At 37.6% G+C, this 19,350-nt stretch overlaps 1 protein-coding gene across 2 annotated transcripts in view; it reads left to right on the top strand.

Moving 5' to 3' along the window:
* Nucleotides 1-19,350, top strand: part of UVRAG (UV radiation resistance associated) — a 453,313-nt gene that overhangs the window by 202,768 nt on the left and 231,195 nt on the right. For both annotated transcript variants that reach the window (XM_056794952.1, XM_007490950.3), the window contains exon 8: nucleotides 17,384-17,510. In XM_056794952.1, coding sequence (XP_056650930.1) covers nucleotides 17,384-17,510 — 127 coding nt within the window. The remainder of the gene's footprint in view (nucleotides 1-17,383; nucleotides 17,511-19,350) is intronic.

The raw sequence follows: 19,350 nt of genomic DNA, 5'->3' as shown, positions 1-19,350 counted from the left end.
TTTTGCTAGTATTGTTTTTAACATTTTTTCATGCATGTTCATTAAGGAGACTGGTTTGTAGTTTTCTTTCTCTGTTTTTGACCTACTTGGCTTTGGAATCAGTACCATATTTGTGTTGTAAAAGGAATTTGGTAGGACTCCTTTACTTATTATGTCATATAGCTTATATAGTATTAGGTTTAGTTGTTCTTTGAATGTTTGATAAAATTAACTTGTGAATCCATCTGGTCCTGGTGATTTTTTCTTAGGGAGTTCTTTGATGGCATTTTCAATTTCTTTTTCTGATATTGGATTAAAGTATACTATTTCTTCTTCTGTTAGTCTAAGCAATTAATATTTTTGTATATATTCATGTACATCACTTATATTGCCAGATTTATTGTCATATAATTGCACAAACTCTTTTAATGATTACTTTAATTTCCTATTCATTAGAGGCGAGGTCTCCCCTTTCATCTTTGAGACCCGTAATTTGGTTTTCTTCTTTCCTTTTTTAAATTAGATTGACCAGTACTTTGTCTATTTTATTTGTTTTCTCAAATTATTAACTTCTAGTCTTATTCATTAATTTAATAGTCCTTTTACTTTCAATTTGATTAATTTCTCCTTTAATTTTTAGGAATTTTAAGTTTTTAGCTTTTAATTTTTTTAATTTGCATGCCATATTCTTTCATCTTTGCTCTCTGTTAATATATGTACTCAAGGTTATAAATTTCCCCATGATTACTGCTTTGATTGCATACCATTGATTTTCAAAGAATGTCTCATTATTGTCATTTTCTTCGATGAAATTATTAATGGTTTTAATGATTTGTTCTTTACCTCATTTTGGAGAATCATTATTTAATTTCCAATTAATTTTTAATTTGCCTCTCCATCTTCCCTTAGCAATTATTATTTTCATTGCATTATGATCTCAAAAGGTTGTATTTATTATTACTGCTCTTCTATGCTTGTTTGCCACGTTTCTGTGCCCTTGTACATGATCAGTCTTTGTGAATATACCATGTGTTGCTGAAAGGAAGGTCTTTTTGTTCCTATTTATTTTTCTCCACATATCTATTAAGTAATTTTTCTATTTTTTCATTCACATCTCTTATCTCTTTCTTATTTATTTTTTGGCCGATTTATCTAGATTCTATAGAAGAAGGTTTAGGTCTCTCAGTGGCATACTTTTACTATGTATTTCCTCCTTCAATTCCACTAGTTTCTTCTTTAGAAATTTGGGTGCTTACATGTTTAATAGTGATATTTCCTCATTGTTTATACTGCCTTTTATCAAAATGTAATTACATTCCCTATCTCTTTTAATCAGATCTATTTTTACTTTGTCTTTGTGACAGATCATAATTGCAAGTACTGCCTTCTTTTTCTCAGTGGAAGCCCAATACATTTTATTCCAGCACTTGACCCTGTGTGTGCCTACCTTCCTCATTTGTCTTTCCTTTAGACAACATACAGTAGGATTTTGGTTTCTAATCCACTCTTCTACTTGCTTCCGTTTTATGGGTGAGTTCATTCCATTCAAATTCAGTTATGATTACCACCTGTGTATTCCCCGACATTTTGTTATCCTCTCCTAGTTCCGACCTTTCTTCTTTCGCCATTTCCTTTTAAATGAGGTTTGCTTTTAATCAGTCCTCCTCATCCCTACCCTTATTCTACTTCCCTTTCTGCCTCCTCCCTTTTTGTTCCCTTCTTATTATTTTTGTTAGCATCTATTACATTCCCTCCTCCCCCTTTTCTTTCCCTCTTTTTTGTACTGGCTACTCCATTCACCTTTTCCTCCCCAGGTTTTTCCCTTCTCACTTTTCCTGTATGATAAGATAGAATTCAATACGCTAAAGGATCTAGCTTTTTTTCCCCTCTCAGAATTGATTCCACACTCCTCCTCTCTTATATCAGTATTTTTCCCCTCTCCTTCCCACACACCTCTTTGTGTGGTATAGGTTATCCTATTAATCTTATTCCTTCAAGTTTCTCTTCTTGCCATCTTCTATCCTCTCCCACCCCCCCACTCTTTTTTGTTTTTTTGCATATCATCTTAGACCACTTTCTACCCTAACCTTTTTCTATGAATAATTCTTCTAATTACTATAGTAGTGAATATAATTTTTGAGAGCTCCAAATAACATTTTTTCCATATAGGTATATAAAGAATTTGATCTTATTGAAGCCCTTAAAGAATTTAAAGAATAAAGTAAAAAAAATAAAAAAAAAACTTTTTTCTTTCCCCTCTTTCTTATTCACCTTTTCATGTTTCTCTTGATTTTTGTGTTTGGATATCAGACTTTCTCGTTAGTTTTGGTCTTTTCTTGTCAAATACTTGGAAATCTTCTATTTTGTTTAATGCTTATACTTTCCCCTGGAAGTATACAGTCAGTTTTGATGGGTTGGTGATACTTGGTTGTAGACCCAATTCTCTTGCCTTTCTGAATGTCATATTCCAAACCTTGTGGTCCTTTAGTGTGGAAGCTGCCAAATCTTTTGTCATCCTGATTGATGGTCCTTGTGATTTGAATTGTGTCTTTTTGTCTTCTTTCAAAAATTTCTCCTTAGCTTGGAAGCTCATGATTTTGGCAAATACATTCCGGGGGGTTGTCTTTTGAGGATTTAGTGTAGTCTATGGACTCTTTCAATGTGTATTTTACCCTCTTTTTTGAGATCATCAGGGCATTTTTCATGAATAATTTCTTCAGTTGGGAGTTCCTGTCTTTTAAACTGTTCTTTTATTTTTCAACTATTTTCCACTTTTTTTGCCAAATCACTTCCATTTTTTCAATCTCAGATTTAAATTCTTCAAGAGCTTGTGCCCGATCTCTTCCCTTCCCTTCCCTTCCCTTCCCTTCCCTTCCCTTCCCTTCCCTTCCCTTCCCTTCCCTTCCCTTCCCTTCCCTTCCCTTCCCTTCCCTTCCCTTCCCTTCCCTTCCCTTCCCTTCCCTTCCCTTCCCTTCCCTTCCCTTCCCTTCCCTTCCCTTCCCTTCCCTTCCCTTCCCTTCCCTTCCCTTCCCTTCCCATCCCATCCCATCCCATCCCATCCCATCCCATTTTGGACACATTAACTTGTTTGTCATTTTCTGCTGTTTTCTCTGTAGTCTGGATTTTTTGTCCCTCAAATTATCTAGAATAAGTGCCTTTCTTTTGTTCTTCTTGGTGTTTGAAGATTATATTTCCTGGCAATTGATGGTCATCACTATGCTGGTTTTTCCTTCCCTTTATATCAGAAGTCTGAGAGAGTAGAGCAGGCTCTCTGTGTATGGAGCTAAGGAGTGTGATTTTTGCTTGAGACCACCCCTCGAGTCTAAGGAACTTCTACTATGTGCCGCCTTTCTCTGCTCTTATCTCCGTGCCAATTTTTGCACTATTCAGCCTCCTAGGGTTGTCTCAAATCTAACTATTCTCGGGTAAATACCTAGTGTTCTTAGTTAGCTCCTAAGGAGCTGTTATTCTGGTGAGCTTTTTCTCACTCTGGCTGCATAGGTGGGATGGGAAAAGGTTGATCACCTTGAGTTTTGGTGGCAGCTATTTCACCTCGTTATAGTGTGGAAATGCCCAAATCCCAGGAACTTTCAATGTTGCGCACCTACTGTGAATTCCCTTTGTTCATCTCAACTTTTTTTTTTAACCTTTTGAGATAGTCTATATTGGTCAGTGTTGATGAGAGAAAGAATCCTGCTTCCACGCAGCATCCATCTTAACTCATAAGGCCCCTTTTTCTTAATTAGATTAACCAATACTTTATTTTATTTGTTTTTCCAAAATACCAGCTCCTAGTCTTATTTGTTAGTTCAATAGTTCTTTTATGTTCAATTTTATTAATTTCACCTTTTGTTTTTAATATTTTGGATTTCACTTCCATGTGAGGATTTTTAATTTGTTCCTCTTCTAGGTTTTTTTTTTAGTTGCATGCCCAATTCATTAATCCCCTCTTTCTCTTTTTTGTTAATATGGGCACTTAGGAATATACATTTTCCCCTTATTACCCCATTTTGCTATATCCCCCAAATTTTGATAGACTGTTTCCTCATTGCCATTCTCTTCAGTGAAATCAATAATTATTTGTGTGATTTGCTATTTAATCCACCAGTTCTGGAATATTAGATTATTTAATTTTCAATTAAATTTTAATCTGCCTTTCCATGTACCCTTTTTGATTTTCATCACACAATCTGAAAATGATCCATTTATTATTTCTGCTTTTTTTGCATTTGTTTCCATTGTTTTTATGCTCTAGTACATGGTCAGTCTTTGTGAATGTACCATTTCATACTGAAAAGAAAGTATATTCATTTTTATCTGTAAACCTCAAAATTTCTTAGACTTATAAATGTTGGAAATTTCACCATTGGGAAATTTCATACTTGAAAAATTTCCTATTGATAGTGGGTCTTGACTTTTGGAATGTGAATCCCATTGGCATGGGAGGTTCCTTCTCCTTCCCTTCTTAAGATTACTTTAGGACAGAAACCTTTTGCTGAACAATGGAAAGGACTCTGACCTATGCTTAAGCATAGAACAGGAATTTCTTTGAGTCATGATTGATTTTAGAATTGATACAATGGAGATACTTGGAATCAATCTCCACCCTATTCAGTCCTAAGGATTGAGTAAGGGCTGCAGCCTAGATCAAAATTTAATTATTCCAATCTCTACCCTACTCAGGTTAACAGGATTTAGAAAGGGCTGTAGCAAAGGAGCAAAGATTTAATCATTTGAAAATATGACCTTCAACAGACATGTGCAAAGCCTCTGGGTGGTCCTGGGTTAAGCTAGAGCCTCCATTGGCACAGGGAAATTGATGGACAGTGATTGGTAGATGTGAGAACTGAGGGGAGGCAACTTGGATGGTTTCCTTAAAGATCAGGGGGGTCTGAAGACTCGGGAGTGGTTGAGGAGTTGGTCGGAGTGGTGGCAGTGTACTCTGAGAAGCTTGCTCTGAAGGAAGCTGAAGGTGGGGGCCCCTGAGACTGTTTCTCCATTTTGGTCACGTGAGTAATAGGGACTGATCTCTTTTCTTTGCCCCAGCTATCTAAGGGCTTGGGCCTTTTGGCCCAGCCTAAACAGAAGGGGTATTTAAGCCCTATTTCCTTCTCTCCCTTTTTCTCTCTCTCTATCTCTAATTCCTTTCTTCCTCCTATTGTAATTAAACTCCATAAAAGATTGACTGCTGACTTAAGTTTTCATTTAGGAATTACATAGCTGATTCCTTGGCGACCTTACATTAATATATATCAGTCTTTTAAAGTGATTTCCTTGTCACATATCCTCATTTACTTTTCTCCATATATATATATTTATTAACTCTAATATTACTAAGATTTGATTCGTATCTCTCTCTCTTTTTTTTTAATGTTGACCTGATAGAGGAAAGTTGAGTTCTCCTACTAGTACAGTTGTACTATCTATTCCCTTCTTGAACTCCATTAGTTTCTCATTTAAAAATATGGATGCTATACCATTTGGTGCATACATGTTGAATACTGATATTTCTTCATTGTCTATACTAACTTTTATCTGGATGTCATTACCTTCCTCATCTCTTTTAATCACATCTATTTTCACTTTGCCTTTGTCAGATGTGATTAAGACTCCTGCCTTCTTTTTCTCACTTGATGCCCAATAAATTCTGTTTCAGCCTCTTACTTTTACTCCATATGTGTCTACTTATTTGATGTGTGTTTCTTGTAGATAACATATGGTAGCATTTTGGTTTTTATTCCACTCTGCTATCTCTTGTTTTATGGGTGAGTTAATTCAATTTGTATTAATAGTTATGATGACTACCGGTATTCCCCATCATTTTGATTTCCTTTTTAAGTCCTGCCCATTCTTCTTTCACTGTTTTGCTCCATAGCAGTGCTTTGCTTTTAATCAGTCCTGCTTTTTCCCCAACCTTGTTTTACTTTCCTTCCCATCCCTCCCTTCTTATTTCCCTCCTATCTCCCTTCAAGGTTTATTTATTCCCCCTCCTGTAACCTTTCACTCCCTTTCACCAGTCCCCTTTCCCCACTCTTTATGCCTTATTCCCTTTCAACTTCTCTGCAGGGCAAGATACAATTCTGTACTCTAATAGATCTGGCTGTTCTTCCTTCTTAGAACTGATTCCAGTGAGAATAAGGCTTAAGTATTACCTAGTAATACTCTCTTCCTCCCATTCTTATAATAGTCTTCCCGTCTCTCATCACTCCCAGTGTGCCTCTTTATGTGGTATAATTAATCCCATTTTATTTCTTCATTTGAGTTTCTCTTAGTACTCTAATCCCCCCCCCCATTTTAAAGCATATCATCTTAATCAGCTTAATACTAAAATCTCTGACTGTGAATATTTCTTCATCTATTATGATAATGAAAAGTTTTCAAGATATACTTATTATCATTTCTCCTTATAGGATTATAATCAATTATTTGTTGTTCTAGACTTTCAGGTGAACCAATAATTCTCAAATTGTTTCTCCTTGATCTTTTTCCCACAAAAGTTGTCTTTTTAGTTAGATATTTCCTGTTTCCTTCTATTTTTTCATTCTTTTCATTTTGCTTCATTAATTCTTACTGTCTCATGAGATCATTAGCTACTCCTTGCCCATTTTTAGTCTTTAAAGACTGATTATCAGCTATGATTTTTTGATTTTCCTTTTTGGTTTTATCTATTCTGTTTTTCATGGCTTCCTGCAGGTCATTTCTTGTCTCCAATTTGCTTATAACTGTAAGGATAATTTTAGCGTTGTGACCTATTCTCAATTAATTTGTTCGCCAGAGAAATTCCCAAATAAAATTCCCAAGTCAGTTTGGACATTTATGGTGATTTTAATTAATATAGAAGAAAGGAATTAAGGAGAAGAGAGAGAGAAGAAGGTATAGGATTTCTCCCACCTGGCCCATGCCAGGGGGAGTTCAAAGACCTCCACCACAAGGTCTTTGAAGAAGATTAGAGGTTCTTCTAAGAGGATAGTGTTTGGAAAGTAGAGGAGAAAAGAATCAGCCTAAACTCTGAGAGAGCTAAGTGAAGATGTCTCACCTGAACCAGCCTACTAAGCTTCTCCCAGTATGGTATCAAGGAAAACTCACTGGACAACCCTGGACAATAGCTGCCACTATGCCAAGATGCCAAAAAGCTCAGCAAGCTGTCGCCTGAGCCACCTCTCCGAGGAAAGAGACTGGAGAGAGTTAGTGATATGAAATATGTAGATAGTTTTTACATCACTTTCCTGCGTCTCACATGTACCAATGGTAGCTTAAGCTTGACTTCGAACAGTCAAGGGGTCTGTCAGTTGTTTCTGATTTGTCATTTGCTAGCACATGTTTGTCATAGACCATCTTCCTAAATGCTTAATTCTTAAGTATGGGTGTTGACATTCCTGTTTTTGTTAGACTATGTAGGGTGGAATCTAAAATTCACATTACTTTATTTGATTTCTGTGCCTCTTTTTGTAAGTGGCTAATTTTGTCTTTCAAGCTGTTTTTTTTTTTAATATTTCATTTTGTTTCCCCACTTTTCTTCCCATTTTTTTCTATCTTTTTTGTTTGGTTCTTGATCTCTTTTTTTAGTTCTGTGAACCTTAAAAATTCTCAGACCCTACTTCATAAGTTTAGGATTGTAAACCTTAAAAAATTCCCAGACCCTACTTCATAAGGTTGGGTTAAGACCATTCCCCACTTTAAATAATGAAGTAACTTAGATCAGGAATGTGAGAACTCTACTTCACCATACTTATGCATGCCTTAGGGGAAGATAAAGTTATAAACTCTTTGCTGAACAATGAAAGTACTTAAACCCATACTTATAGTAGGACAAAAGTTCTTAAGTTATGCCTATTTTAGGACTAATACAAAAGGGTGATAAGTACCTATAAAGGTCAAGCAACTTGTGAACTTACAAGGAGCAATGAGGTGAGAACCTTACTCAGAGATTCTAGTCTACTCAGGTGTGAATTACTCAAAGGATTAGTCTACTTAGGTGTGAACTAAGAATGGTCTGTCCTTTGAAAAAATGTCTACTGTGATTGGTAGATATAAGGACTTAGGGGAGGTGACATAGGAGAAAATTCCCTTTAAAATAGGAGTTCAGATATATTCAGAATTTTATTCAGATTCAGGCATTGAGCTGGTGGAGTCAGCTGAGATGAAGCTGACCTGCTGTCACTAGAAACCTTGCTTGGATAGATCTTGTGGTGAGTGATTAAGGACTGACTGATCTTTCTTTTAGGGCTTAGGCCTGGGATGGCCAGGGCTGTCCTGGGCCGGCCTATCCTTTTCTCATTATTTTCTTTTTTCTCTCTTTCTTTAATTCCTCATTGTATGAATTAAAACCTATATAAAACCCAGTTGACTTGGGTTTATTGAATAATTGGGAATTTTTCCCTGGCAACCACCTTATATATTGATTTAAAAACAGGGGTAAGTCTGTGGTGCCCTCAGCCATCTCTGAGAATTTAGAGATTGCCGGGGGCCCTTGCTTTGACTCTGGCATGGTAGGTGGTGTGAGGGAAAGTTGATCAACTCATGCTTTGGTAGGTGTAGTTTTACCTCATAGTGTGGAAATTCTCCAATACTGTCTACTGTAAGAATTTAAATTTAGGCTTTTATGGTAATGTGAAAGTTCTGATGTAATATTGTGGTCATCAATTTTAAAATATTATAGCTTAAGTCAAAATGACTTTTAGCAGCTTCATTTATAAAGAGGTAGAAAGAATGAAAGTGGGAAAATGTAGGTAAAGCCAGAAAGTACTGCCTATCTACAAATAACCAAAGTTTAATCCTAATGTCTCCAGACCACAAATGTGAATTTAAAAGCAAATATCACTAGAATCCAAAGTCCTAATTAGGATGCCAAAATCCAATGAACCAGGAGACATTGAAGAATCTGCTAAGACCCTATAGTGCACACAAGGCTAAGGCTACTAAAAATTTCACCACAACTTTCATGAAAGAGAGTGTTACACCAAGCTCTAATGAGCAGAGAGAGTTTCCTCACCAAAGAACTAAGGAAGGAATTACTCCACTCACCACCTCAAACCAACGCAGAATCCAGGGAAAGAATCTCCTCCTCTAGTCCGGCTCACCGACACAGAGAGCGAATGGCTGAATCTTTGAGCTGGCCTTTTTAAAACAGTTTTCTCAACATCACTTCCTGTTTCTCCCCCACTTTACAGGAATCCGTTTCAGTCTTTCAATTTGCCTAGCACTGCTGGGGTGGGCTGGGGGGAGGGTTATGGGCAGAGTGGCAGTGACCTTTGGAGTTATGAGCTTATTCCAGTAAGTGGCTTGCAAACTCTCTTACTTAGTGTCAAGTAGGGATACTTTAAGTTCTTGATTTGCTTAGCTAAAAATAGGCAAGGGGATCTTCACTCTACCTTTAAGGATGTTCCCTGGCAGATTGTCTGATTTTGAGTTTTGTCCTTTTGAGAGCTTTTCAGTGATTGGTAGTAGGGAGAGTCATAAATGTCCTGCTGCTCTGAGGCCATCTTAGCTCCCTGATCAAACTTCAGTTATCCTTTGATGTTATTCTCAGCTTTTTTCCTGGGTTTTTACCAGTTTCAGTTCTTGGAGACTAATGTGATAGTGTGATGCCCGAGAGCTCTTGAGAGCCCCCTCTCCCTGCTCATTTAGTTGACCCTTGAGGTGTTGATGGCTTAAGGACTTGCCTCAGACTTTGCTATAAGCTTTTGATCTCTCTCTGAACTTGATCATTTTAAGGACTAATTAAATTCTAGCCCTAGGCTTAGGCTCAATTTTTTGGTCTCACTGTATACTTGATCCTGTCAGGTGCAACCTTTATTGCCCTGTCCTGGAACTCTGCCCTTAGTTTTGGGCCAAAATATGGGGGTTGGGGTGCTGAACTGTGTCCTCACTTCCAAGCCCAGACTAGGATTCCTACCTTTGCTCTTTGCCCAGAAGGATCAGTTCACTTCAGCCCAGACTACTGGGCTTGGGACTTTGGTCTTCTCCATAGGTCTCAAATTTCAAGGGGTGTGGTTGCTTGTACCAGTATTTACCTATGCAGGATCTCAGAGTCTAAATGTTGGTTTTGTCTTAGGTTCTGAACCTGTGACAGGAGATGTCAGGTGGTGGTAGGGTGGTTTGCTTTTGGACGGCTCTTCCCTCTTTGCTATAGCCTCTTGTTGACTCTGCTCTCTTCTCACCCCAGTGCCCCAGATATTCTCTGTTTACCTTTTTGGTTTTTTTCTTTTCTTGATAGTAGTTTCACTCTGTCTCCTTGTTGGTTCTTTCATTCCTATATTTGTTTTATTGTGATATTTTAATTTTGGTCAGAGAGGATTCTCATGGTGTCATGTTGCTGCTCTGATTTATTCCTTCATTTTGGCTCTGCCCCAATCAGCATTTTTTTCCCCATAGCATTTAATTCAGGTAGATGTGAGTTCTCCTTGCTGCTTGAAAAGGATACCATGTCTGGCCATCAGGGCAAGGTATGGTGACTCACTGTCTTAGGATATTATTTGCCAGTTCTGAAGCTTTGACTCTCCATGAGTTGGGTTTCTTATGTCTTTAGGTGACCAGGCATCCATGCCAAAATGTCCAGATACCATAAAGAAATTATTTTAAAGGGAGAAAAGGTGTCTTATCTCTCTAGGGTAGTCAAACTTTTGGGACAACATTGTTGTCTTTCAGAGAAAATAAAGCTACTTTAATTTGTGCAGTGGATTAAGTGAGAACTCTAATAGATAGAGATGCTGTGATGTCATCTTTTGCAGGCAGTGTTTTAAGACTCTTCTAGAGGACCTTCCATACTAGAGAATCATAATCTTGCAGTTGCCAGAATAAATAGTACCAGAGGAATAAAGAGGTTGGGGAAAACTAAAAAGATATAAGAAACAAGAACAAAAATTAAACAGCTTTCTGAAGGCATAAGTATTTTTAAAAAGAAGGAACCCTCCCCCTCCCCCTGAAATTTTAGGTTTTTCTTTACTTCTTGAGAACAACTGAGTCTCAGATCTCAATGCTGTGGTCTGTGTGATCACCAAAGACAAATGTTTGTGGATAGTGAATTTCCTGATGTTAACTTGGGAAAAACACAGAACTACTGAAATAGTAAGTAAAACCAAGTCTTTAACCAGGAAAGAAATAATGTTCAATATTTGGCCACCACACAGTCTTTCACTGTGGCAATATTATCTTTGAGAGTATAACCGAGCTCGATCATCTGCCAAAGAACAATAGAACTTCGGGGACTTATATGCCTGTTAGGGAACTAAGGAAATGGAAGTATGATTGATTGACCTTACCATAGTTACAAGGAAATCTCTGGCCCAAACTATACTGACAGGCTATAAACTGGCCTGGGAAAGAAATTGTAACCAGTCTGGGGTATCAGGGAGAGGCTGATGCTTTACAATGGATACAAAAGGGAAGGGCCCAGCTGGGCTTCATGGGAGAGGACTTTGATATAATGGGAGAAACTGCCAAGACAAAATTTGATTTAGATCTACTAGTTCCACTCAACTTGGACCATTAAGTACTTTAAGGTCTATTATTCAATCTGATAGGGCCAAGTCTGAGAACTCCCTTGAGGTGAACTCTCATGAGACAAGGGGAAAATTTGGGGTCTCAAGATTTCAAGTTGACACTAATTTAAAGCCTTGATGTTGAGCAGGGACAGTACTAGAAACATCAAGGCTATAGAACAGATGATAACACTTCTGGCAAAATTACTAAGTCTTCATCCCATGTTCAGGGTTATTTTTTGTAAAGTATAGGTGGTGATAAATCTCTTGGAGGCAGCATAAATAAGAAGCTAATACTGAGACTTTCCTTATATTGCCCTATGCTCAATATTACCTACCTCTCCAACCAAAACCTTTTGCTGCTTAGGAACCTCACTAGGGGATTGCTATCAAATCTTTCTCTCTTTAGAGGCCTCTTTAGACAATCTACTCTTTACTTACACAAAATTTGGTAAAGGTCTCTCCCTCCCTTCATCAGGGATTCAGGATTACCACTATATCAGCCAGGGGACTTCATTTCCTCTACGTAGATAAATACATATTCATCATAATTATATGGAAACAGTTTCATCGTCCTCTTGCCTTTAGAAAGTAAGGTACCAAACATAATCCTGAATTTTCCTCACACCGTATAAATTGGCAAAGATGACACTAGATAGCAGTAGTTAGTGTAGGAAGAATGATAGTTATGTATTAATACTTTGTTGCTGGACCTGTGAAATGGTACAACCATTTTGGACAGTCATTTGAAATTATGCAAGTATAGTGACTAAAATGTCCATACCCTTTCTTCCAGAGTTCATTACTAGGCTTATACTCCAAGAGAGCCATTGATCAAGACTGTAGAAGAAAAACCCCATGTATTCTAAATTTGTAGAAGTATTTTTTTTTGTAATAGCACAGAACTGGAAACAAAGTAGATGCCCATTGATTGGGGAATGGCTAAACATATCCTGCTACGTAATTGTGATGGAATAACATTGTGTTTTAAGAAATAATGAGTGTAATTAATTCAGAGAAATGTGAAAAGATCTACGTGAACAACCAAGGTGATGTAATCAGAGCCAAAAAAATGTGCACAATGGCCACAATAATGTGAATGGAATGAAGTTATACACAAAAAAATCAAAAGTGATTATAACAAAATTATGAAAATCAAGCTTTACTTGAATGTAGCAATATATGAGGATACTTACTCTCAGCCTATTCCCTTTGTGAGATAGGTGGTCCAGAAATGTACATTACCCATGTTTTCAGGCTTTATCAATGTATTGATAGGTGTTGCTGATTTTTTTTCTTTTTCAACTTGTTCAACTTTCTTTTTTAACTATAAAAAGCAAAAGATATCACTAAAAAACTACTCTAAAAAAAAGAATGTAAGGTACCACTAAATAATACCACCCTTTCTTTACCCAGTCTCTATTTGGAGAGGAGTTGTCTAAACCATCCCAATGGAAAGGAAACCTATCAATTGAGACAGACTGGAGTGAATTTCCCCTAGAACTGATGGAACTTTCTTAGGAGACAAGAATCCTAAGACCTCTGGCATAGTTACAGCTTGTTTTTCTGGAGTACAACACTGGAAGGATACAGGCAAGAATGATTTCAAATGTACCATTTTAATTTAAAAATAGAAATCCTGTGGACCCTACCAGTATTGTTAGGGGGCCCAACTTGTATAACCCAATTAATAATAGGCCACTCTGAACAAGTAACCTATTTTAGGTCTTTCAATATTGTAGCTTGGTATAGGGACCACTAGAAAGCGATAGATTTACAGTTGACTTAGTATGTGAAGGCCAACCTCATTCATAAATGGGAAATATGGATTCTCCAAAATTGAAAGTAGCAAGGTGGCACACTATATAGAGGGAAAGGCCTGAGTCAGAAAGACCAGAGTTCAAATTTGTGACCTTAGACACTTAATAGCTGTGTGATCCTGGGCAAGTCACTTAATCCTTTCTTTTTCTTTTTTTTTTAAAACCCTTACCTTCCGTCTTGGAGCCAATACTCTGTATTGGTTTCAAGGCAGAAGAATGATAAGGGTTAGGCAATGGGGGGTTAAGTGACTTGCCCAGGGCACACAGCTGGAAAGTTGGGAAGTGTCTGAGGCCAGATTTGAACCTAGGACCGCCCATCTCTAGGCCTGGCTCTCAATCCACTGAGCTATCCAGCTGCCCCGTTAATCCTTTCTTGCATAAAACTAGAGAAGGAAATGCCAAGCTACTCTAGTATCTTTGACAAAAAAGAAACCTCCATGGACAGCTCGTCCACATAGTTGTGAAGTCAGATATAGCTGAACAACTAAACAAAAAACACAGTAAGCTTTTGAGCATCCTTCTTAGATTTGGGCTATTTAAGTATCATTAGTTACTAAAAATTGTACCTAGAATACTCTTAGTTTTCTTTGCCTAATTAAGGGTATATTCTACAGCTTCACTGAGGAGAGTAAATCCTAGATTTTCTCAAGATTGATTTCCTTTCCTCTCCCCTTGTATAAACCAACCACCCAGTGAGTCAGAAGTATTTAGTAGGTACATCTATGTGCTGGACTCTGGGGATGCCAAGAAAGACAAATAACAGTCTTTGCTATCTAGGAGCTCACAATCAAATTGGGGTAGACAGCATCCAAAAGGAGCCTGAAAATCAAAGGAGATGAGAAAGTACCCCTTTGCCTAGAGGGGTATGCTAGAGGAGTCCAGAGGAATACAGCTGGGTGAGAAATAGAGGGTTGGCCTGGGTACTCTCCTTAAATGGATTTTCTTGGAAGCACTCTTTGTTCTCCATCCTCCAGTCCAAGGAAGTGAGTGACTAGGGCTAGAAGGTACTAAAGAGATATGAGTATCAGTGCTGAAGTGATGCAGAATGAAAAGGTTCTTGCAGCACGGTGAAGAAGTGCAGAGGAGAGATGGGAAATGAAAAGTAGGACCTATTTCCCAAAAGTTTTATGGCCTCTGCTTCTGTGATTTCATCTCTCCTGTTCTTCAGTATGTCATCAGGTTAGTGATGTATCTGAATACCCATAGGAAGAGAAGCATCTTCTAGGTCTGTACCTAACAGAATGAGAGTGCAGTGGCTATGAGGGAGAGTTCCAGTAGCCCTGAGACGAGTGAAGATAATAGCCTCCTTCCCAGATGAAAGCAAATTTTTCCTAAATAATCTCAGCTACTCAGATGTAGTTTTAGTGAGGTGTCAGGAGTTCTGTTTCACTCACGTTGGGCCTGGACCAACTGGTTTGTCTGTCACATTGACAAAATCAGAAACAGTTTCAGGAATGGGTATGATAACTTTGTTTAGGTTCTCTAGGTTACCATACACTATCAGCTATCATCTATCTGCCTCATGGGCTACATATGATTTTTGGAAGAGGGAATTGGTAGAACAAGTTCTCTAATCTCCTTCAGCCTCATTAACTAGAAAAGAAATATGTTACCTCATGGGACTCAATGTTGTTTGATGCTAATACCTAGGATGGTTTGGGCAACTCCAGGGGTTTATAATTAATTTCTATCCACAATAATCTGCATAGAGGTGCTGAGAGGGTTCATACAGATAATGGTTCCCAGGAGCTCATGGTGTCCCTTCTCTTCATAATCTACCCTCTGGGACTTCATATGAGTGATCCAGATAAGGCAGGACCTTTAGGGGAAGGGGCAGGTTCATTTGGTTTAAATTATGCTAAGAGTTCCTACTGCCAAGTGTTGGATTTCACAGTACAATTTTGCTAGTAACTCCATAGGCTAGACATCAATTTTTCTTATCTTCCCTCTGTTTCAGTATCACCATTGCCCTTTGCTCATCTAGCAAGATGAGGAATTCTATGCCCCTATTCTTAGAGTACTCTCCTGCCTCAATTTTATTAGTTGATCAGTCCATATAAGTGTAGTTCTATTGGTATGGAACCCTATATCTAAAGATTGAAGCCAGCTGAAATAAAGATCTAATTGGTTCTGAGGCAAACTGGTTCTTCTTACTCCCAATAGATCATATAATTGATTCAGTGGGCCTTAAGGGGTCATAGTAACTCCCTGGAGGGCTCCCTAAGACTATGTAACTCTGCTTTGGAAGGTGTCTCCATGTTTTCTCTTATTAGACCATGACCTCAGCAGCCATACTCCAATGACTCATTAAGTTGCTATTTGAAGTGCTCTTGAATCTTCCCTGGTTTCCAGGTGGTAACAGCCCACCCAGGCCTTATTCCCTATGTAGAAGAAGTTATATGTTGTGGAGCAGTAACAGGATAATCCCTGAGCTTTCTTACTACATGTTCCCAAGTCTGTTCTTCACTCCTGCTCTCAATCTCTTGTTTTATGGCTTGAGTCTCACTTTGATATGGTATACTGGCTGAGACCTGTTGATATGAGCTGAAGCTTGAACCATAATCCTGTGAGTCAATCAAATCCTGCTTTTCAGGACAAAACTAACCTAACTTATGTTGGGGTGATATATGAAAGAGGGCGGTAACCTTGTTAGATAGTGATCCTACTATGGGTAGCATGCAAGAGGCATCATTTAACAAGCAGCTCTGTTAAAGGTTAGGGATTTAAGAGAGTCCCTGCCCTCAAAGAGGAAGGCAAGAAGAATTTTATTAGGAGAAGAAGACAACAGATGAAGAAAAGGGAAATATGGAGAGAAATGTGTTGAGTGGAGAGTGGAAGGAAAATTTGTAGTGAGTCACCAGGAAGTAAGGTAATGTCTTGGTTGCAGGCAAGATGAGTTAGAAGCTCTCCTATCAGGAGTCATGTAGAATTCAAGTTTTTCATTAATGAAGGAAGGAATAAATGATGGTGAAGGTGAAGTAGTAGAGGCCTGGTTTTTAATTGATATTGGCAGAAAGATAATTAGGGTCTTGAGAGTTATTTCATTTTGTTTCAAAAGATTTCCACTCTATTCTAGCTAATGTGAACTTGAAAAAGCTACTTTATCTCTTCTTCTAGGAAATTAGATGGAGCAGTGGCTAGAACACTAGGACTGGAGTCAAGAAGATGAGTTCAGATCTGGCCTGATACTATTTGTGTGACCCTGGGCAATTTATTTAATCTCTTCGTGCCTCAGTTTCCTCAGTTGTAAAATGAGGATGATAATAGTGCCTGCTTCATAGCATTGTTGTGAGAACCAAATTGAGATAATATCCCTAAAGTGCTTAGCACAGTGCTTGTTCTTAATAAATGCATGTTCTCTCTCCTTCCATACCAGTTTTCAAATTACTGTACCTGATAACATATTTAAAGGGAGAAGAAAAAAAACAATAAAAGCTTTAATTTATTTAGTGTATTGCTATATGTATGTGTATGTATTGCTATAAAGTATATTCACATAAATTATCTGTTATTCCACATAATAATCCTATAAAACTGATAGTTTATTATTATCCCCATTATGTAGATGAAGATGGATAGATCTATATATAGATATATAGATGGAGAAAAATTAAAAGACTGCATAATGATTAATTGATAAAACTAACACTTAAATCCAAGTCTAAGTACAAATTCAAGGCTTTCCCCCATTACTTAGTACTGCTTTATAATATGAACACCACACGATCTTTGAAGGATTTGTAGCTCCCCCAAAAAGTGTCCTTTAAATACAGGTTATTCATATTTCCAATTAGAATAACAACATCATATGTTTTAGAACTGGAAGGAATGTTAGAAATCAGTTAGTTCAGCTCTCTCTTTTTTTCATGTAGCAAAGAAGAAAACCATGGAGAAGAAATGATGTACTCAAAGTTAAGCAGGTAGTTAGTAGCAAGATTCAGCCTTAGATTTTCTGACTATCCCTCTGGAATAGAAACTCACTGAGGGCAGGAACTGTTTAAATTTAATATATAGCCTGTTTGTTGAGTGTTCATTGACAGTTCTTTTTTAATATTTATGAAAGTAGAAGGCCTTTTCTTTTTCTCTTTCCCTCCCCACCTCTAGAAAAAGGAGAGCGAGTGCCTACAGTTGAAACTTTTGGTTCTTCGGAACGAGCTGGAGCGACAAAAGAAAGCCTTGGGGAGGGAAGTGGCATTACTGCACAAGCAGCAAATTGCATTACAGGACAAAGGTAAGTGAAGACACAGAAGAAGCCATCAATCTAGCCTTTTGGTTCTTTAGTTTCCCTTTCTTCCTCTCTTTGTAATCCAGGAGTCATCTTTCTGTAAAGGAAGAATAAAAGCATGAAAAAATATCATTTTTTTCTTTTTCACCTAATTATGGCAGCTAGGTGGCATAGTGGATAAAGTACCAGACCTGGAGTTGGGAAGACTTATCTTCCTGACTGGCATCAGACACTTCTTAACTGAGTAAGTCATTTAGCTCTGCTTGCCTCAGTTTCTTCATCTGTAAAATGAGCTGGAGAAGGAAATGGCAAACTGCTTCAGTATCTCTCTCAAGAAAAACCCTGATGAGGTCACCAAAAATTGGGCATATCAGAAAACAGCTAAACCACATTTTCATTTGAGTATGTACCCAGTGAATCTAATATAAAACTAAGAAAGGAAAATTTAATTATTAATTATATTTGGGAAGACTTAGTAGTTTGCTATTCACTAAATTGAATTCTCAAAATTTCTTTATCCAATATAGTACTTTGTAATTAGTACTTCAGAGATCTAAGATTCATTATGGAGGTTTCTTGTATTGATGCAATTTTGACATTCGAAATCATTCATAATTCAACTTCCTCCTACCTTCCCAGTCTTCTCACACCTTACTCCATGACATGTACTCTTTGACCCAGGATCTTTGACCCAGAGACACTGTCCTCTTGGCCATTTAATGAAGAAGACACACAATTTCTTAGTTCCAGACATTTTCTCTGACTATCCTTCATAGCCTGGAATGCTCTCCCTTCTCCACATTAACTAATGACCTCTCTTGTTTCTTTTAATTCCCAACTGAAATCCCATCTCCATCTCCTCTTAATCTTAGTGCCTTCCTTCTGTTAATTATTTCCTATTTATCCTGTTTATAGTTTGCTCTTTTTATGCTTGTTTGCATGTTATCTCCACCATTAGGTTATCAGCTTCTTAAAAAAAATCCTTACCTTCCATCTTAGAATCAATACTGTGTATTGGTTCCAAGGCAGAATAGTGATAAGACTAGACAACTGGGTTTAAGGGCCTTGCCCAGGGTCACACAGCTAGGAAGTGTCTGAGGCCACGTTTGAACCTAGGACCTCCTCTCTATAGGCCTGGCTCTCAATCTCTTGAGCCACCCAGCTGCCCATTAGATTATCAGCTTCTTGATGGCAGGAACTGTCTTATGCCTCTTTTTGTGTCCTCAATGCTTAGGTCTCACCTGACTCCTATGCCATTTAGCTGTCAAATTTAGATCAGAGGTAAACTGGCAAGTCAGCCAACTAGTAAGTTTCAGAATTATGTTTTAAGTTTATTCCAGTGCTCTCCCCAGTACACTATACTTCCCTACCCCTGTCCTCATGATAATCATCAGTGCTTGAAGTATTTTGACTATCAATTAGTGTCATGGGATATTAAGAAATACCAAAATTTCCATGGAATCCAAGGTCATCAAGAACATAATAGACACATCAAGTTTGATTTTTCTATTTTATCTGACCATTACCTATTATTATAACATATAACATAGAGTTAGTACCTAAGAGTCTTTTAAATGGCTCACCATTAGCATTGTACTACATGATATTTTCTACATTATATTCCAATAATCCCAACCCATATCAGTGTGCCTAAATACCTTTGTAGTCACATCATTACAAAACAAACAAACTCCTAGCCATCTGCATAGATACTCTCTCTGGTACACATAGCCCTGGTTCCTTCCTTTAACTTTAATACATTGTATTATCTGAGTTTCTAATCTCACATTTCATTGATATTTGAAATATTTTAACATGGTCAGATGAATTCTTAAAAATCAAGTTC

The sequence above is a fragment of the Monodelphis domestica genome, chromosome 4, assembly GCF_027887165.1.
Source record: "Monodelphis domestica isolate mMonDom1 chromosome 4, mMonDom1.pri, whole genome shotgun sequence".
Classification (NCBI taxonomy): Eukaryota; Metazoa; Chordata; class Mammalia; order Didelphimorphia; family Didelphidae; genus Monodelphis; species Monodelphis domestica.
Note: the sequence above shows the minus strand (reverse complement) of the source record. Positions and strands in the feature narration are given on the sequence as shown.